Genomic DNA, 22505 nt, shown 5'->3' with positions numbered 1-22505 from the left:
TGAGTCTGTATACCAGATTATTTGTTGCAACCTTTAAAAGTCAACTCAATCCATAACGGATACTTCCATTAGAAGTGTAATTCTCTAGGAACTCCGGTGGCAAATATTTTTTAAGGGAAGTGTTGGAACCTCCGTTGAGTGGTCACAGCTGCCAGTTTCCCCATTGAGCAGATTTATTTTAACTTCCTGTGGGGCAGTATGCAAATAAATATCTCCCCAAGGAGGTAACACACAGCATTATAATACCAACAAATTCTGACCCTTCCCTATCCCTAATCTACCTGAAACTAACATCCATTTTGTTTGGAGTCCTATCTTAAGAATTAGTAGTCTTATTCTGTACTCTCTGATTTTCTAGAAGAGAAGATACAAATTAGTTACGTGATAGTAAAATGATATGCAAGTTTGGTATAAATGGCACTGCATAATATGTGTGAAAACAAACACCAATAAATCTCTGCGCCTAAAAATATATATCTAAATACAAAAAAAACACAATTCAATAACATTTTCATTTAGACTCAATAGTAGCATATTCTCCATTTATTAATATGAAAATCCTGGCAGGAAACATTTAAAAAAATATAGGAATCATAATCCTTGTCAATGCACATGTTCCACGATACACCAAATCTGAGTTCAAGGGACAGGCTCGCTTAAAATAATTTTTTCTTATTCTGTATATAAAGAAAAAAAAAAAAAAAAAAAACTTTCACAAGATAAAAAGGTATGCTGCCACCACTGAACTGGAAGAAGTACAAGTGGTTGGCATACTGCTTCTGAGACAGCAAGCCAGAAGGAATGAAGGCCAATTCATCACTATGACAGTCAGGTGAAGTGATTTTTTTAGAAGGAGATCAAGAATGGCAATGCCACCATTTCTCAAATAGCGGCTTTCACCTCTTCTTTGGTGAAGCTACACCTCAAGGCAAGCAAGATGAGAAAAATTGTCAGCAGTTTTTAAGCAATGTGCTATGTTTTTATATGGATACCCACAGAAATATTAGGTTTTGCATTAACAAGACTCTTACAGTGTGTGTCTAGCCAAAAATATAGAGTGAGGAAGGATTAGAACACCCCTGTGAAATTTTTACTGCTATCTGGAGCATGGTTAGGCCACTTTCACATGGGTCAGACTCAGTTTTGCTCAGCAGGGCATCTGTCTGCTGATCCCCTGCTGAGTTGAGCTGCCATATGACAGGTCTGTATTCGCTCTCTCTTATGTAGAGCAGACACGCGCAGAGCCTGTTCTGCTCTATGGGCAGTCGGATGTAAACTGACCTGCTGTCCATTTACACAACTGCCCTCCAATAAGATCAAGCCAGAAGGGGGGGGGGGACGGGACAGATCCCCCTTCCATTTGTTTTTGCTGGATCGGAGGTAGCCAGGTGTAAACTTGCTCAAGTCTGACATCTGCTACTCAGTATGCATTATTACTGAAAATCTTTATTGAATTAGCTTGCTGATTTGAGATATGAGAACTGTGCACTGACAAGGAGTGACTTAGAAATTATAATTAATGTAAATAATTTACTTATCAAGTTTGAAAGGGGCACTTTATATTACTACAATCAATTATATTTATTAATATATGGAGACAAGTGAAATCCAAAATATTTCCTTATTTAAACCGTGATAAAGATAAGTCTTGCAGAATAAACAAGATCTATGATGTAGACTATGAGATTGAAAGCTGACAAAACAGCAACAGCTACCTTTTTATCCCAAACACACAGAATACCAGCGTTGTACCTGCATGCATCTCGCCTGTGTGCTCTGCCCCCATACTTTGAGTCAAAGTGGAAAATGGGCCAGACGATCACAGCAGAGGCATACAACAGCACAGCTAAAAGAGCATAAGCATTGAGGAACTTCTCAAAAGCACAAGGCAGCCAGCCTGTACATTCTCCAACACAGAGAATAATGACCACAACAGACAGGATGAAACAGATGCAGTACACAGCCAGGCACCATTTTAGTGCATCATGTTGATCATATAGAATGGGTTCTGTAATGAAGACGAAGATGACGCAAGCAATGTAGCTTTCGATGACTTTTAGTATTCCGGGCACAGTAGCCATGTAGCCAGTAACTTCTCCAGGTCGAGCCCTGGTTAAGGACACTTCAAAAATGTATGCCAAGGTGGTGAGGCAGGAGAACACAGTCGCTACAACTTGGTAAGTATGTCTTTCAGTGCCGTGGCTCCTATCTTGAAGGAAGAATAACGGATATATGACAGAAGCCGAGAGACACATTAGGACGGCAAACATTGCAAATGTGATGGGAAAATTCTTCCAAGATACTGGCATCCTGCTCTGTATCCCTACAAACTCAACAGCAATGATAATGATGGTAACAACAAAGCAGAAGCACCAGGAGAACATGCACATGTCGCCAGTTCGGCCGCTATAGCCTCCTCTGTGGGCAACCAAACTGAATGTAACACAGGCGAAGATGACTGCTAGAAACCGTACAATCCCAACAGGAGATTTCAGGACATGAGTGTTGCCCTCCACGATTTTCCTGCGTTGAATGGACATGGTTGGAGATGTATCTTTTAAGGAAAAAGAAATAAAATAGTTTAGTGTATATATTGGAAAGCCAAACATATTCAAATATGAAATGTGATTATTTCTTACATCAACCTTTCCCACTCTTTTATCATAGAGGAACCTTTGAAATAAATTCCTGGTCTCAGGTAACCTCTGGTAATAGTTCTACATCAACAGGTCAGAGTACATTAGTGGGTAGAAGGCTCCTTAAATTTGCGTTCATTGTGGTGATAAGTCCCCCCTTACAGATAGTTAAAAGGATCTTTGGTGTCAGTGGTTACTTATCTAAAGCAGAAGTTATTTATTGCTTGAGGAACCCCTAGCAACCTCTGGGGGAACCCTAAGGTTTCAGGGAACAGTTAAGAAAGACTGCCTTATGTGATGAATTACAACTACAACAATAGTTTGTCATGACTGTCATTTGATTTTGATCAGGTAACACCCCACTTTTAGAAAAATGGATATATTTACTTATAAAATGGACCATACAGCGAACAATTGCACAAAATGTGGATTGTTTTTTTAATACTTTCTTACAATAAGGGCAAACTGGTCACATTTGTGTTTACAGGATGTCCCTAGAAACCTCAAACTGCTTTTTCCAGTCTGGTTAGAACTGAAAGACCAGCTACAGAAAACTTCAACCGCAACTAAAGTTTTATTTTCACAAGTACAGAGCCAATATCTTTTCACAAAAGCTAGGCAGACCACTATATAGCAAAAAGGTATACATAATCCGAATATGGAATTCATCTCACAATTAACATATATGTGACTTTATTAGCACAAAGTAACACATTTCATAATTCATACATCCCTAAAAGCCCCTTAAAATTAGATACCTGGGAATACATAAAAACATACAACGCAGATTAACCACTTGCCTACAGTGCACTTTCACCCCCTTCCTGCCCAGACCGATTTTCAGCTTTCTGCGCTCTCACACTTTGACTGAGAATTACTCAGTCATGCAACACTGTACCCATACAAAAATTGTGTCCTTTTTTTCACACAAATAGAGCTTTCTTTTGATGGTATTTGATCAATACTGGGTTTTTTATTTTTTGTGCTATAAATAAAAAAAGACTGAAAATATCGTGAAAAAACGCATTTTTCTTTGTTTCTGTCATAAAATTTTGCAAATTAGTCATTTTTCTTCACAAATTTTGGCCAAAATTTATACTGCTACTTATCTTTGGTAAAAATAACCTAAGTAAGTGTATATTATTTGGTCTTTGTGAAAGTTATAGAGTCCACAAGCTATGGTGCGAATCATTGAAAATTTATCACACTTGCTCACACCTGATGTACTGAAGGCCTATCTCATTTCTTGAGACACTAAAAAGTCAGGAAAGTACAAATACCCCCCAAATGACCCCTTTTTGGAAATTAGACATTCCAAGGTATTTAATAAGGGGCATGGAGAGTTTTTTGAAGTTGTCATTTTTTCCCACAACTATTTGCAAAATGAAGATTTTTTTTTTTTTTTACAAATTGCCGTATTAACAGGTTATTTCTCTCACACAGCACATGTATACTTGCAACTACACCCCAAAACACATTCTACTACTCCTCCTGAGTATGGCGATACCACATGTGTGAGACTTTTTCACAGCCTGGCCACATACAGAGGCCTAACATTCAAGTAGCAGCGTCCGGCATTCTAGGAGCACAAATTACACATATAATTTCCTGACAACCTATCGCACTTTTGAAGGCCCTGAAGCACCAGGACAACGGAAACCCCCATAAAATGACCCCATTTTGGAAAGCAAACAGCCCAACGTATAATTTTTGAGGCATAATGAGTCTTTTGAATATGTCATTTTTTTCCACAAGTTTTTGGAAAATGTGGAAAGAAAATGAAAACACATTTTTTTTACACAAAGCTGTCCATTTATGCAATATTTCTAACACATAGCATGTACATAACAAAAATTGCACCCCAAAATACATTCTGCTATTCCTCCTGAGTATGGCGATACCACATGTGTAACACTTTTTCACAGACTGGCCACACACATAGGCCTAACATCCAAGTAGCGCTTTACACAAAGTTGTCCATTTATCCACTTTAAGACTGGGCCTATTTTTGACACTTGGTGTTTACAAGCTAAAATCATTTTTTTTGCTAGAAAATTACTTGGAACCCCCAAACATTATATATTTTTTTTAGCAGAGACCCTAGAGAATAAAATGGAGATCGTTGCAATATTTTTTATCACACCATATTTGCGCAGCAGTCTTCCAGATGCGATTTTTTTGAAAAAAATTCACTTTTTTGAACTAAAAAATAAGAAAACAGTAAATTTAGCACAATTTTTTTCCATAATGTGAAAGATAATGTTACGCCGAGTAATTAGATACCCAACATGTCATGCTTCAAAATTGCGCATGCTCACAGAATGGCGCCAAACATTGGTACTTAAAAATCCCCATAGGCAACATTTTAAAAATGTCTGCAGGTTACTAGCTTAGAGTTACAGAGGAGGTCTAGGGCTCAAATTATTGCTCTCGCTCTAACGATCGCGGCGATACCTCACATGTATGGTTTGAACACCGTTTACATATGTGGGCGGGACTTGCGTATGCGTTTGCTTCTGCGCGCGAGCTAACGGGGACAGGGCGCTTTAATTTTTTTTTTTTCCTATTTATTTTATTTATTATTTTTTTATTTTTACACAGTTAAAAAAAAAAAAAAAAAATGTTTTGATCATTTTTATTCCTATTACAAGGAATGTAAACATCCCTTGTAATAGAAATAGGCATGACAGGTCCTCTTTATTGTGAGATCTGGGGTCAAAAAGACCTCACACCTCACAACTACACTAAAAAAGAAAAGAAAAAAAAAAATTGTTGAAAGATGAAAAAAAAAAAAAGAAAAAAAAAAAGCGGCCCTTTAAACCGGTTGCTAGGCAACGTCTTTTGACGTAGCTCCGGTCCTCCAAGACCATAGAGTTGAGTGAGGGCCATCTTGCCCTCACTCGACTTCCTGTCTCTGAGGATCCGGGACCGGATAGTTTTCCCCGCTGCCGGCGGGTCCGGTAAGCTGGGAAAACGTCTGGGACGCGGCAGGAGGAGGGGGGGCACCTCTTCCCCTGCACCGTAAGGGTAATTCCGCGGCGAATCCGCCACTGGGACCACCCTTATCTGAAAGCCGACCGCCCGCCGTTTCAAAAAATACCGGGGTTATGGGGACTATCTGCTGCCATAACCCCAGTATTTAGCTTTTAATGGCCGACACATATAGGCGGTCAGTAAGTGATTGCATGCATATGGCAAACAGGTGACGATGACTGATGGGGTGACAGGTGACGATGACTGATGGGGTGACAGGTGACAATGACTGATGGAGTGACAGGTGACAATGACTGATGGGGTGACAGGTGACAATGACTGATGGGGTGACAGGTGACAATGACTGATGGGGTGACAGGTGACAATGACTGATGGGGTGACAGGTGACAATGACTGATGGGGTGACAGGTGACAATGACTGATGGGGTGACAGGTGACAATGACTGATGGGGTGACAGGTGACAATGACTGATGGGGTGACAGGTGACAATGACTGATGGGGTGACAGGTGACAATGACTGATGGGGTGACAGGTGACAATGACTGATGGGGTGACAGGTGACAATGACTGATGGGGTGACAGGTGACAATGACTGATGGGGTGACAGGTGACAATGACTGATGGGGTGACAGGTGACGATGACTGATGGGGTGACAGGTGACGATGACTGATGAGGTGACAGGTGACGATGATTGATGAGGTGAGAAGTGACGATGATTGATGGGGTGACAGATGACAATCACTGACGAGGTGACATGTGACGATGATTGATGGGGTGACAAGTGACGATCACTGATGGGGTGTCAAGTGACGATGATTGATAGGGTGACAGATGACGGTGACTGATGGGGTGACAGGTGACGATGACTGATGGGGTGACAGGTGACGGTGATTGATGGGGTGACAGGTGACGGGCGATGGTCACTGATGGGTGACAGGTGACGGGCGATGGTGCACGGCGGTACTGATGGCAGTCTCTGGTGACCGGTGAACTTTAGGCTACGTTCACATGTGAGCGTAGCGATCGCGGGCAGAATCACTGCGATTCTGCCCGTGATCCAGAAATCATTGCAAATTGCGGGACGCCTGTGCGTTGCCCGTGATTTGCAATAGCACCCCAAACGCTGTGCGATGTTGCTGCGATTTCCGCCTGCCGAATCGCGGTAACATCACGCAAACAACGCATGACGCCCCAAAGAAGCTCTTGTACCTTTTTTGGGCGTCATGCGTTGTTTGCGCGATGTTACCGCGATTCGGCAGGCGGAAATGGTGGCAACATCGCACAGCGTTTGGGGTGCTATTGCAAAAAACGGGCAACGCACAGGCGTCCCGCAATTTGCAATGATTTCCGGATTGCAGGCAGAATCGCGGTGATTCTGCCCGCGATCGCTGCGCTCACATGTGAACGTTATGGGTGTCAATTTCTCGGCACTGATGAGGTGACTGTTGGGTGACAGGTGACATTGGGGGGGGCTGAGGACTGTGTGGGGGGACCTTTATTAGTGTGATTTTACTTTTGCAGGTACACAGAGCTAGTAACAGTGAGTTACTGCTCTTTGTTTACATTTTGTGATCGGCTGTGAATGGATTCACAGCCGATCACATAGTAAACAGTCACTGTCAGTGACTGTTTACTACTGCCGGTGACAGCTGTGTTCCTACGGAACACAGTGCCACCGACATGACCGCGCTGCGCGCTCCCGATCGCGCATGCGCGGTCATCTCCCGGCCGCCTCCATTGTGATCGGCTGTGTCATTGGAACACAGCCGATCACGTGGGAAACAGCCACGCCCAGTGGCTGTTTCCCCCCTGCCGGTGACAGGGGGTGTCCCGGAGACACCCCGACACCGGCAGTGCACGGCGGCGCGCCTGCCGTGCATTTCCTGGGTCACGTCATATGACGTCCGCCCAGGATAATAGCCGCACCGTCCCGCCGTCATATGACGGCGGGCGGGCGGTAAGTGGTTAAATAACACTAAAAACTAAGCATGTTACCCATATCAGATCTCACCAGTTCACAATAAAACTAAAATGATACCAGGTAGCAGGGAATTTACATGTGCTGCCTTGACCAAGGAATAAAGCCAATATAAAACATTCAGAAATAACTAATATTGTTATGACCAAAAAAAAGTAATGTTTAGGAGAAGTTCATATAGCTTGTATAAGGAAACAGAATAAATGCAACAGGAGATGGTCAGACTGCAGGCATTCTACAAGAGATGTTAGAGACTAGGAATATGCTATAGGACAGTGATGGCAAACCTTGGCACCCCAGATGTTTTGGAACTACATTTCCCATGATGCTCAGCTACACCGCAGAGTACATGAGCATCATGGGAAATATAGTTCCAAAAGATCTGGGGTGCCAAGGTTTGCCATCACTGCTATAGGAGTTGGAGACTGAGTACATGTTGCTGGAAGACAGCCATGCTACATGTGACAGCTAATGATCACTGCTCTTACAGCCCTTTTACAAAACAGCGCTTCCACATTTAGGACCCCTACAGCCCCTGAGCCCCCGTTCACACTGGGGCGACCTGTCAGGCGACCTGGTCGCCTGGCATAGAGAAGCTGTGGACCCGTTCTAATAGGAGCGACACAAGTCGCTCCGACTTAGAAAAAGGGTCCGGAGCTTCTTTGGAGCGACCTGCATTGACTTCAATGTTATGAAGTCCGTGCCGGCCGCTCCGAGGTCACGGTGCGAGCAGCGCGCCGCGACCTATGAGGTCGCCATGGGAAGTCGGATTGCCCCAGTGTGAACGGGGCCTTAAAATGTAATTGTGCTCTATTTGATTCTTCCTCAGTAGGATCCATTATGAAAGATCAGAAGAAAGAACAAAAAAACTACAATACTACACAATACTACAAGCCAGTCTAATAAATATTTTCATTAACTAGCCTAGAGTATGTATCTAGGTAAGAGAAACCCAGACAACTGTCTTCAATAACCTTGAGGGCCGCACAATAACTGTCAAAGGGCCACAGATTGGGCACCAGGGGTAGTAACTAATGAAAATAATTAAAAAGTGCTATTAAATGAATATTCTAGAAATGCCACATAAACCTCAAAAGCTGAATCCATTACCTTTAAACAGAAGAAAGGTGGTGCCTCTCCCCTGGGTCAGTCAGATGATGTCACATCTAAGGTTAGACTGGTGATGGAAACTATCAGCGTTGCGTGGCAGGAATAGCATTGTGTTTTATTAGGTATTCAAGGAGATGTTTAGAGGAGGGATTTATTTTAATGTACAAATCAGTGTTACTTTGTACTTATGAATAATGTCAATAATATGTTAAAGGATAAGTTCACCTTTAGGGAACAGGTTACATGTTCCTCCCGATTTCCCACTGCTGCAGCTGATTGCTGTTCCCTCCTCTTCCTATGACAGCAGTATGGGGAGAAGTTCCCTGTACTAGCTGTCATTTTTTGAAAACAGTGGGGCTGTGTGGGGTCCTGGACAGAGAGGAAAAGGCACCGCAGCTTTGGAAGGAGAGCGGGAGCAGCCAGAGTTATTTTTCAAGTTAAACAGCAGGTGATTGGCTGCTAAGATGGAACCAAGGACACTGATGTAAGGAGGGGATTGTGATATAAAAGGAGGGGGGCTGTGATGAGATGGACCAGAGTCATTGCAAACACATGTTTAAGAAAGAACATGGTAAGTGGTCTGCTTCTTCAGCTGATCCCCGCTGACAGGAAGACTCCATGAACTACTTGAGCGCTCCACAGCACAGTAGTTAATTTGAGAACTACAAGCTGACAGCCACTAATGCCCCGTACACACGTTCAGATAATCGGACGACTTATCATTCGCATTTTGTTGCATGATACGAACATTGAATTCAACAATGTGTACAAACTGTATGATTTTTGTCGTACGATTCGGGAAAAGCTTCCTGGTTTCTAGCTACGTATCAGATGGTGCAAAACAAAAACAATGGCAGCCAGGCTTTTTTCGTGCTAATTTAGTGTTTCTGATCATGGGCGGTCTTTGTCGATCGATTTTTAGCGGACGCATAGTGTACTGATGAAATGATTGTCGTTCGCAGGGCTATCGTACGACAGAAGTTTTCCTGTTTGTCCCTTCGGATTTTGTTGGACCAACTGTCGTGATCGGCTGTCGAAAGCTGTGTACCAACGATCAGATTATCGTGCGATCAGGTCGAAAGCGAGTTTTATCGTACGATTATCGGAACTGGCTGTCAGGACTTGTTCATTTATACACTTAAATCAGGTGGAGCATGTAACATGTTCCCAAAAGGTGTACTTATCCTTTAAGAAACCGCAGTTCACCACTGACTCCCCTTATTGCCTTTGGGGAGATTTCTATTCACTTCCTGTTTTATATTTAAAACAGGAAGTGAGTGGAAACCCTCCAAAGTGAGGGAATCCTTCGCTGCCTGTCACAAGAACTAGTGCCCATTGAGAGCTTCTCCCTTTATTACTGCTCTGGGGAAAACTCAAAATTTGGTATTATTCTTTCACCTTCAAATAGCGAGGGTGAATCCCTTTAACAGGGGGCACAGACAGCATTACCAACCTGATAAGCATTCCAATCCCTCTCCACTCTATCTAAAACTAAAGAAAAAAAGGTTTTGCCTTTAGTTATATTTTAACATCTTTAGAAGTCTGCAGTGTGCATAGTTAGTGTATGAACACATTCATTCTCATTAACATACCCCCAAGGGTTCCAGAGAACCTTTTATCGGCTCTTGGCATGCACCCAATAGTAGAGAGGATGGGGTACTGAGGTGCGACTCCTGGCTCATGCTCAGCAGCAGGTCCCTTCACACATTGCTGCTATGCTTATAAGGTTTCTGATATATACATTTAGTCGCTGAAATCCTCTGCATTTACAAAAACAAGATAATAAAGCTTATTACTGTGCTTACTATGTTAATATCAAAATATGGCTATGGTTATGGTATTACAATACCAAACACATTAGAGCAAAGGAACATTGCAGAAGGATGACTTGGGCCAGTGAGAAACGTGTGGTCTTTAAACCAAATTTATCCCCTTATGGTTGATGGTAAAAAAAAAAAAAAAAATCAGTTACTCTTACCTACAATATTTATTAGCCTATTGCCTCACTATGTCTCCATTTTTCCATCCATGGATAATACAGTGCTCATGCACTGACTTTTTATTTGCAGTCTACCAGTGCTATGAGCTTGCATTCTACATCACTCAAGTATGCTGCCATTCCAATGGCAGGACATAATTGGTAGCTGCAGAAAAAAGTATGATTTAAGGACTCGGAACAACTGCAAAGTTCCCAACAATTGTTGGACCACTATGTAAAATATTTAATATGAAATTTACAGGCATTGCACAGATTTATGAGCTGGAGGCAGAGTTTAGAATATATCCTATGTCCCAACATGCTTTGAGGAGATGGGTCTTATGCTTACATGCTTTTGCTAATTGGTGTCCCTCGTCAACTAGTAACTATATCGATGTAGCCGAGAGCGGACTACCATTATCTGACACTGTAGACAAGGGATCTGCTGAACAGGCCCACGCTCTCTTGCTTTCCGGGATCCATCGTGTGTGCATCGGTCTGCCGCAGAGAGAGAACTGCGGCCTACTGCACACCACCGAGCTGTCTGCAGACTCAGCCCAGATGGGACGGGTGACAATCGCTACATCGCGGACATCCCTGCAGCATCGCTGGTCGAGTGGAGTCGGCGGGCATCATTGAAAAAGCAGAGCGCAGCCATCTCAGTGTCTCACAGCATGGAGTTGCCTGTTCTTCCAGAACTCATAGGATTAAGGATTGATCACATCAGGTTTGTGAGAGAGCACCTGCTCAGAGACCAGTTACCAGTTGCTACAGTTTCTCTTAAGACACTGAATACAGACATTCTACACTTGGATCAGTGAGTGGATCATCAATCAGAACCAGCTATCCTGCATTGCCTTTTTCATATATATATATATATATATATATATATATATATATATATATATATATGACTTTGTGGTATACAATGCACTATCTGATCTCAACAAACTGTAAAAAGCAAAAAACTATCTCCCTGCCAGCAATGTATTTATTAACAATATAATTCCACTTATAAATCACCCGCTGGCCAAGATATTCGAACCCACAACTCCGCAATTAGCAAGGCTGCTGTTCTACCAGCTACGCAACCGTCAAGCACGCTTAGGTTGAATACACTTTCCCTGCCTAACTAACTCCTATCCAGTGTATGGTTATGAGTAAGCGATTTAATTAGTGAAACGCGTTAACCCGGCATGTCTGTTATGTGCATTGTACTGTCTGTCTGCTACACCGAAGAAGAATAAAGGAGTTTTGATTGTTTTCATCTTACTTTCCTGAGTGCGGTCTACTTTTTTGGATTCTTCATAGCTTGGACGGCGGATCTGACCAGCACCACCCATTGAACTGACACCTGAGCGGCTCTCTCTTTGTTGCCTCCTATCTCTCCCTACACACAGTGGATGAGAAAAGTTAGGGAGAGTGTGTTCAGCTTAAGCAGGCTTAACGGTGGTGTAGATGGTAGAATACCAGGCTTTCAATGACATGGCTCTGGGGTTCGAATCCCCCGGCCAACAGGTGATTTATTAAAATCAAAGGTCCAAGTTCATGATAATGCAGAAACTCAAAGTTCCTGTGAAGAAGCTCAATTATTCGTCATTCGACAGGATGAATGAGCGAACAGACAATGTTCCGAGTCGAACTTACGTTCGACTTGAACTCGAAGCTCATCCCTAGTGAACATGTATATTTATAACAAAATTAGCTGCGCTAAGTTAAATTAGTGTTCAAATCATAACATGTATATTTATCTGCCATATATCCAGTGTCTAGCTGATGATCGCTGCAGAACCCACTATAGATTTGCCTTTATCCAGGAAGGTGTGCGATGGGAATATGAACAACACAATTTTAAAGCATGACATGTTTAGGTATCAATTTACTTAGCATAACATCATCTTTCATACTATACAAAACTGGGGTATATATTATGTCTTTGTTTTGTTTTTTTTAAATTCAAATGCATTTTTTTCCCAAAAAACTGCATTTAAAACAACGCTGTGCAAAAAGCTGTGTGGCATAAAAAAATGGCAACGACTGCCATTCTATTTCCTAGGGTTTCCGCTAAAAATATATATATAATGTTTGGGGTTTCTAAGTGATTGTCTAGCAAAAGATGTAAACAACAAATGGCAGAAAAAGGCAGAGTCCTTAAGAGGTTAAAGCGGAGTTCCGGGCACAAAATCGATCTTTTTTTTTTGTGCCCGTTCGCTTGTTCTCCTTCACCTGAAAAGGAATTGGATAGTTTTTTTTTTTTTACTCACCTTGTAATTGGAGATCGAATATACTCACCTATTCTTTACTTCTTCCCTCTGCGCCGCGGCTCCGCCGTCACTTCCTGGCTTGCAATGATTCCTGGGAGCTGAACGTCATCGCTCCCAGGAATCAATGCGACGGCACCGGCCCCGCTCGTCACTTCCGGGGCGACGCCGCATTCCCTGCTAAACAGCTTCTGGGCATGCCCAGGAGCTGTGGAGGAATGTGGCGCCGCACCGGAAGTGACGAGAGGGGCTGGTGCAGGCGCATTCTGGGAGAAGAGGACGTGGAAGAAGACGCAGAAGAGGATCGCGCCGGCTTCAGCTGCCCCCAAGAGAGATGGCAATGCTGTGAAAGAAATTTTATAAGTAAGTATTTCTTCTTGCAGGTAAGTGCGAACCGGGACAGATCAGAGGCTAGCCATTGTGGAATGTACTAGCCCTGACTGTCCCGGGGGTATGTTCACTGAAAAAAAATTTCTGTGCCCGGAACTCCGCTTTAAGGTTTGTGGGGTTCTCATTCTGCTCCTGTCACTTTTTACATTTTGCGCTTCTGTACATTGTTTCACCTGCACAGCCACATAATTCAATGAGAGAGATCTGTGAACGAATAAACCATAAGTCCCGTTTCCCATGGCAGCAGAGGGACTATTAGTTATCAATAGAACACAAGTGCGGTGATTACCACACTCATGGTCCATGGACTATTCCTCAAGCTCTGTAACCAAAAGTCTGTACCTCAGCATAGTCTTAGAGCTGGAAGAGGAGTCTGCAGGAGCCTGGTATTGCATCCATGATACAGTTGCAATGTTTTGCAGGCTCATGTGCAAATATGTGTACAGTCACTAATTTTTTTTTTTCAAAAGATGGACTTCTCTTTTAAACAATACACCAGGCATTGTTTAATTCCTGAAAACTTCAAAATTATATTTACAATAAATTGAATAAAGAACATTGACACATCACAGTACTGCCAATGTACAATTTCCTAGTCCAGATCTTCAATGTTTGTAACTAATGGCATAAACAAAGCACAATCCTGTTGCCAAGTTTCCCATTGCGGAGAACTACAGTACATTAATGACATGTAAACATTTTTAAGATCTCTCTAGGCCAGCAGCAGACATACTGAACTGTGTGGAATGAGGCCAAGTCTTCCTGGGAGTGACCTTATATGGAAGCAGAATTCCATTTGTGATCATTTTTCAGAAGGCCACTAGCTAGGTGGAGCACATTTTATATTATAGACGGACGTCCCATTGGTGATTATTTTTAATTTTATCTTCGCAATGTGCAGCTCTCATTTCTTTAAAAACTGAAACTAAAATGAAGATTTGTTCTTCCGCAATCAGCCAGCAATAGATCACTATAGGGATGATCTACTCCAGCAAAGAGAGGCAGGTATGGGCATCTCCAGCTCTAGCCAAGCCTCCGTTCTAGGATGTGACACCAAATCTCTTCTCTCATTATGCGATAGAGAGGAGATGGAGCTCTCTTCATTACTGTATAAAATGGTAACCTCGTTTAGAATACTGTGTCCAGTTCTGGAGACCTCACTTACAGAAAGATATTGATAAAATCAAAGTAGTCCAGGTAACAATGGTGAATGGTTTGGGGGATAAAAGATATTGAGAGCGACTTCAGGAAAAGTGGTTGTAAAGGAACAAGGTTTTTACCTTCATGCATTCTATGCATGAAGGTAGAAAACCTTCTGTGTGGTGTGCAGCAGCCCCCCCCCCCAATACTTACCTAAGCCCCCTCTGGATCCAACGACATCCACAAGAGCCTTGCCTCTCCAGGGACTTACACTCCCGATTGGCAATTGGCAGCAGCGGGAGTCAATCACAGCCAGTGAGCCAATCAGGAGAGGGAGGGGGCGGGGCCAAATTGCAGCTCCGTGTGTGAATAGACAGAGCAGTGGCTAAGCTCAGGTGCCCCATGGCAAGCTGCTTGCTGTGGAGGCACCCAACAATAGGGAGGAGCGAGGAGAGCTGGCGTGGGACCCAAGAAGGAGGAGGATCCGGGCCCCCCTGTGCAAAACCACTTCACAGTGCAGGTGTGTATAACACATTTATTGTTTTATTGAAGATTATTAAACATGCTTAGCACAAACATAGATCTATACTCAGACAAAGTTAACAAAAAGGGTAGACTCGATGGATTACTCGGTCTTTAGCTGCCATCACTTTTCTATGTTTCTATGCAACTGGACAGGGCTAACGCTATTCATTGTAAGCTCTAAACGAGCAGGGCCCTCTGATTCCTCCTGTATTGAATTTTATTGTAACTGTACTGCCTGCCTTCACGTTTTAAAGCGCTGCGCAAACTGTTGGATGTATATAAATCCTGAATTATAATATTTGTAAACGTCAGTCCACAAAATGCTGTGTTATCAAAATAGAGGAGGAGCCGAGAGCACTTTTGGCACATTACCGGGAATTTTTCTATACTTGCAGGATTTTTGAGGGGCAGAAAACATGGGCAATTGTGCAAGCACTATAGAAATCTACTGCATCAATACTGAATGTAAATTCATTCTGTGCAAATGGAGCAAAATTGAACGTTCTCATGTTATGTTCTCTGCAGATTGAGAAAACATGAATAGAAAAAAATACTACATTTTGGCCAATAGATAGCGCCGACTATCACAGAAAAGTGTTCTCGTTAGCTGCATCCACAGTGCAATTTTTTCTGCATCCCTACATTCAATCTGCAGAGAATATAGCCTGAGAACATTTGATTTTACAAAATTCGCACAACACAAACCTACAAGCTTTTATTTAAGGATGAGCAGCCATGTGAATTTTTTATAAACACTCGTCTAAAAACACTTGTCAAAAGTGATTTTGAAGGCTGAAAGTTTTTTTACCTTCATGCATGAAGCTAAAAAACCTGTGTGCAGTGGCCCCTTCAGCCTCTCCAATCCTTACTTGAGCCCCCTTCGATCCAGTGATGTCCACAATAGCCTCAGCTGTAGGGGGCCTATTGGCTCCTACTGCTGTCAATCACAGCCAGTGAGGCAATGAGGAGAGAAGGGAGAGGGGAAGGGTGAGGCCGAGCTTCGGTTTTATTGATGCATAGAGCAGCGAATTGTGAGCGAGCATGCAGCGGTGCCCCCAGGGCAAATAGCTTTTTCTGGGAGCACTGCTCAAGGGGGAGGAGCCAGGAGCACCAGCGGGGGCCCGAAAAGAAGAGGATCAGAACTGCTCTGTGCAAAACCACTGCACAGAGTAGGTCAGTAGAACATGTTTGGTTGTTATTAAAAATAAAAAAACAAAGCTTTAATATATTTTTTATGCTCAGTTCACACTTGCAATCCAACTTGTGAGACCCCCAAGTCATATGACCTGTGAAATCCTGTTTTAGTCAATGTGAGCTGTCCTAATTAGCACTACTCAAGTCACTCTGACTTTGGAAAAGGTTCTTGTACTACTTCAAAGCGACGTCTATCCGACTTGTGCCCATAGAGTTTTAATGGAAGTCTCCTCAAAGTCGGATCCTCATCTTAATTGCTGTGATTTGGATCTGACATTACAGGATTACCCAGGCATTCCCTGAAGTTGATCAAAGTTGCTTCAAGTCCCACTCAAGTCGCCTAGCAAAGTGGCACTGTAAGGGTCCTTTCACATGGGCGAAGCCACCGACGGAGTCCGTTCTCTGCTCTGTGTGCGGAGATGAAGCTGTCAGAACCCAGCTGTCCTCTATGGGGAGATCGGATGAGAACGGACCGTCTGTCCGTTCTCATCCGATCCACCAGACGGATGGAAAATAGGGTTTCCATCTGTCGGGATTTCACGGACAGGATCGGATCGGAGAGCAGCAGGTGTCAGCGGACATGTAACCGCTGACATCCGCTGCCCCAAAGGGATGCATGGAGCATCCGATCAGGTCCGCCTGAAAAACTGACAGGCAGACCTGATCGGCGGATCGCCCATGTGAAAGGACCCTTAGTTGCATGACTTTTAGGTCAGGGCAGTGTGACAATAAGCATTCCTAGAATTTTGACATTTATCAGCCTGCAGGATGAGGGGTTTTTTTTTAGGTGAATTTTAAGAGATATTAAAAAACTCCTTAAAATTCCCATCATCCCACCACAGTCCCCTTTCAAAAAAAAAAAATGGCAAGACTTCCTTGCTGGTGCTGTTTGAAAAGGTTTTCGTGACCAAAGAGTGAACAAATAAAATACAACTATTCCCAGATAAATATCTAGAGCTGCAACTATAGATTTGCCAGCGGGTGGGGGGGGGGATCTACTCCAATTTCATGGCCATGGCAGGCAGCCCAGTACTCCAGGTGTACAGATCTCACGGCTGGAGACATAAACTTCAGCGTGTGATCCAACTGCCTGGGAGTAACTGAAATATCAGATTCAGATGGAAGAAGCTTAAGGCCTCATGCACACAGGGCATTTTTTATAGCTGCTTTTAGGGGCATCAGACGTTTTCTTTTTTTTTGCAACTTAAAAACGCCCCTCCATGTTATTCTATGGCCTCATGCACACATATGTTTTGAAGCTGTAGCATAGAGGCAGAGAAACGCTGCTAAAAGCCAACGCGGCTAAACAAGCATTAACGCCAATGGACTACTAAAAGCATGTTTTTATAGCCGCTTTTTTTCATCCGATCCCATCCAATCCGCCAGACGGATGGAAAATAGAGTTTCCATCCATCCGGATTTGACTGACAGGGTCAGAACGTATGGCAGCGGGTGTCAGCAGACATGTCTCCGCTGACATCTGCTGCCCCATAGAAATGCATGGGGCATCTGTTCAGATCCGCCTGAAAAACTGACATGTGTGAAAGGGGCCTAAAGCTTTGACAATAAAACCTGGAAGCTGATTGGTTTCTATGTACAACTGCACCAGATTTTGCACTTTCCAGTTTTAGTAAATCAGCCCCAATGTGTACACCTAGCCTAAAGCTGGATACAAAGTATACAATGTTTTTGTTAAATTTCCTTTAGATTTACCTTCAACCATGTAGTGCAAGGGTCTGCCTGACTATACAATATGAAAGGGTTTAATTATTACCGTATATACCCGAGTATAAGTCAACCCGAATATAAGCTGAGGCCCCTAATTTTACCACAAAAAAGTGGGAAAACGTATTGACTCGAGTACAAGCCTAGGGTGGGAAATGCAGCAGCTACCAGACCCAACTTGACCACCACGAGACACAAAACAGGGGCTGCGGGCATGGTACAGGAGAAAGCACAGGTCATATAGGCATGGCACAGGTCATAGTAAGGGCATGGCACAGGTCATGGTATAGGCATGGCACAGTATGTACAGGCATGGCCCAGGAGATGCAGTGCTGCGGGCATGGTACTGGAGAATGTCCTGTACCATGCCCGCAGCACTGCATGAGGAAATGCAGGGGCTGCGGAGGAGTCTCACTTACATTTCGGTGAGTCGCCTTTGACTTAAAAATTGCGCCGCCCAGCGCCAATACGTCACCGCGAATGCATCGCCGATGCTTGGGAAAGCCCGTACACGTTTGGCTATTCCCGGGCATGCGGCATATGCGACAGTGACTCGAGTATAAGCCGAGGGAGGCATTTTCAGCATGAAAAAACATGCTGAAAATCTCGGCTTATACTCGAGTATACACGGTATATGGTTTTGGTAAATCTAAGGGCCCTTTCACACTGGGTACCTCCGTTTGACGGAATTTGCTTGCTCGGCGGGGATCGAACCGCTGATCCCCGCTGGGCAGGCAGATGACAGGTCTGTCTCCACTCACTGTGCTGACACAGACCTGTCAGAGTCCCGCTCTCATCTATGGAGAAATTGGATGAATACAGACTGCCTGTCCGTTTTCATCCAATCCGATTCTCCCGATTGGATGAGATAGCAGCGGGGGTTAGCGGACATGTCACCGCTGAAATCCGTCGCTCCAAAGGGGGTGAATGGAGGGTCCAATCAGGTCCCTCTGAAAAAAAGACAGGCGGACCTGATTGGAAAGCCCGTGTGAAAGGGCCCTAAAGGAAAATTGGACAAGAAAATTGGACAAAAATTGTATAGTGTGTAGCCAGCTTTACATGCAGGGGAGTTTAGAGGCAGTAAAAAAAAAAAAAAAAAAAACGCAGACGCCCCTAGGAGTGGCTGTAAAAAAAGTCCAGTGTGCATGAGGCCTAAGGTCTGCCAGAACTCTATGTAACATACTAAATTCAGACAAGTACATTAACATGCTGGCATAATTATAGGCAAGGCTTGTTCTTTTAGAAGAAAAACCCTGGAAAAAACACTTCATTTACGTTCCTCCTCTTACAAAGTGACGACGATGAGAGTAAATATTCTCTTGCAAGCCAGGGATGTGAGTCACAGTTATTTCCTGTATAGAGTGAGGTAACTGGCAAGAGAAGTAGATGTGCAGATACAGTATGATGATCTATGCAGCTAGACTTAGGTGGGGCATTTCCTGGCTCACACTTTACAGACACGTCTGTGGAGGAATTATTAAAGCACTACTCCAGCCAAATAGAATAAATAAATAGCCCATTAAGCTTTTGCTGTAATTTGGATCTTTAATACAGAGATTTCCCCCCGCAATCATTTTTTGTTTTCTGCTGCTAAATATCCTCAGTCTGATGGTCAGCATCACAACGAAACCACAACACCTTCTGTCTTATCCAATAAAGAACGCTACAGATGAACTCTAGATAGAAGTAAAAAAATAAAAGAAAAACGATTTATACCCGCTTCAGTTGCGGAAGGTTTTACGCCTTTCGTGGCACTGCGCTACTTTAACTGATAATTGCGACGGTGCGTCATGCAACGTTGTACTCAACTGAAATTTATAGATTTTTTCCTAAAAAAATAGAGCTTTCTATTTGGTCACTTTTTTTTTTCCATTCAATATATGTTTAATATGTGGTTTTTTTTTCTTGCTGTAAAACATAGCCAATTAAAAAAATGAAAAATCGAATTTCTACAAAATGTACTCTGCTACATGTCTTTTGGTGAAAAGAAAAATAAATCCTGATGAGTGAATATTGTTTGGTTTGCGTCAAAGTTATAACTTCTAGAAGCTATGGGATATATACTGGAATTTGTATTATTTATACGACCAATGGAGGTAATCAGCGACTTATAATAGGACTGACAGTGCAGTGTACAATCTGACACTAGTGAACACTGGGGGGGGGGGGGGGGCTGACACTTACATCACCAGTGACACTAATACAGTGATAACACTATACATTGTGACACTGGCTGTGAAGTGGTTAACATCTAGGGCGATCAAGGGGTAAGTGTGTGCCTAACAATGTGTAATGTGTGCTTCTATAATCTATGTGTTTCTTATCCCTGCAAATGGAGATATTGTTTCCTCTGTACAGATCTCTGTGTAGAATGTCAACACTGGGACCTGCTGATCGACTGATGGACACAGTCAATCAGCAGGTCCCAGCCATAAATCATTGTCCGGGATCTGCTAACAGACTCCTGCTGTATACAATCAGGGTGCGCGCCCTAAACCCAGAAGCAGGCAGCAACGTCCAAATACGACACTTATGCCTCGTACACACGTACCGATCGTCGGCCGAACGATCGGCCGTCTTTTGTCCGAGGGCTGTTGTGTCTGTTGAAAGCTGCAAAAGACTGCACACGAATTTTGTCGGCCAACAACAGCCGACTGCAGAAGTGATGTCATGTGATCGTTAACTTTCCCTGTGTTTTTTCTTTTCTGAGCATGCCCAGTCTTGCAAATATGCTGTCTGTCGGCCGAAATCTGTACTGACTGGCGAACAATCGGCCGTTCTGGTGTCGGCATACAAAAATTTTAATGCTTGCACAACAGATTCTGTTCGGCTGAAAGTGCGCTGTCGGAAGCATCATACTAACAAGCCTACAATCGGCCGATCGGTCGTCGGCCGAATCTTTTCGGCCGACAATCTGCACGTGTGTACAGGGCATTAGCCTGCACAGGCGCCCATCCGCAGTACATTGTGGGAGGTCTACAAGTGGATACAGTTATGCATTATAAATAATCAATAAAAATGTATTGTCAAAAGTTGAACATTTCTAGCAGGCGGGTTTTGGAGTTAGGAGAAACTCTTCTGCCATAAAAACTCTTCCCATGCCTGCTAGAAATATTTTTCCTAGTCCCCGATCCCACCTGTGCGTTTTAGAAGCAGTGTGTTTAACCACTTAAGCCCCAGAAGATTTTACCCCCTTCCTGACCAGGGGGTATTTTGCGATTCGGCACTGCGTGACTTTAACGGACAATTGCGAGGTTGTGCGACGCTGTACCTAAACGAATTTGACGTCCTTTTTTCCCCACAAACAGAGCTTTCTTTTGGTGGTATTTGATCACCTGTGCAATTTTTTGATCACGCGCCATAAACAAAAAAAGAGCGTCAATTTTGCAAAAATAACAATATTTTTCACATTTTTTATATGAAATTCCCCCCAAAAAAAATGTAAAAATCAAAATTTTTTAACATTTTCGGCCAATTTATTTTATGCTACATATGTTTGGTAAAAAAAAAAAAAAAAAAAAAAAAAATAAATCGCAAAAAGCGTATTTTGATTGCTTTGCGCAAAAGTTATCGCGTTTACTAACAAAGGGAAAGATTTTTGTCATTTTTGTTGTTTTTTTTTTTTTAAACGCGTAATGGCGGCGATCTGCGACTTTTTTGTGGTACTGCGACATTGCGGGGGACAGATCGGACCCTTGACTGACATTTTTGACACTTTTGGGGTTACCAGTGACATGTCTACAGTAATCAGTGCTATACATATGCACTGTTACTGTAAAATTACACTGGTAGTGAAGGGGTTAACTTTATTTGAGAGGGAGGGGCTGTGTGTGTCCCTAGGGGCGTGATTTTAACTGTGATTGGCTGTGGCTTGAGCTGTAGGAACAATGATCAACGGTCCTACATAGTAGAACCGTATGATCATGGTTTCTACACAGGGGAGAATGACAGGCAGCTTGTTTACACTAGCCGCCTGCCTTTCTCCCTCTCCACCGACGATCGCCGAGTGAACGGCAGACATCGGGTCCGCCGGTCACACGCACGGGGGGGGTCCGTGACCGCGCGGGAGCGCACCTCGGACGGCGCGCGCTCGCTCCCCAGAGCCTCACAGGCTAGTGACATACCCATACGTCACTTTGCCTGTGAGGGGCTGACCGCCGCAGTATATGTACTTGCGGCGGTCGGCAAGTGGTTAAAAAAAATCCTAAATCTTTGATGCGCGACATGTTAGATGGCATTCACATGTAAAAAAACAACAGAGATGTGAGCCGACCCTTATTGTACACTGACAGGTGCACAGGTTACAGATGTCAGAAATGCTGAGTGCAGCGACAAAGTAACTCCAGGGCCAGTGTTGCCACCCGCCTGTATATTTGCGGGCACCCCATAAAAACAGGGCACGTTTCTCCCTGCCCGTAAATGCCCGTAGCAGGAGAAATGTGGCAGTGAATAATGGCTGTGACCGGCTCGGTTCAAAACTGCGCATGCCTGAAACGATTCGATACTTTCCTATATTCGTCCAGCATGGGCGGGCCCGTGGCCGGGGGGGGTCTAGCTGCTGGCAGAGGCTGT

General features: G+C 43.5%; 1 protein-coding gene across 1 annotated transcript in view; it reads right to left on the bottom strand.

Moving 5' to 3' along the window:
- Nucleotides 1-1438: 1438 nt before the first annotated feature.
- Nucleotides 1439-22505, bottom strand: part of MYADM (myeloid associated differentiation marker) — a 53806-nt gene continuing 32739 nt past the window's right edge. The window contains exon 2 of the mRNA XM_082273506.1: nt 1439-2554. Coding sequence (XP_082129632.1) covers nt 1626-2540 — 915 coding nt within the window. The 5' untranslated portion in view covers nt 2541-2554 and the 3' untranslated portion in view covers nt 1439-1625. The remainder of the gene's footprint in view (nt 2555-22505) is intronic.

Source organism: Pelophylax lessonae, assembly GCF_965119305.1.
Source record: "Pelophylax lessonae genome assembly, chromosome: 12".
In the NCBI taxonomy this organism is placed as follows: Eukaryota; Metazoa; Chordata; class Amphibia; order Anura; family Ranidae; genus Pelophylax; species Pelophylax lessonae.
Note: the sequence above shows the minus strand (reverse complement) of the source record. Positions and strands in the feature narration are given on the sequence as shown.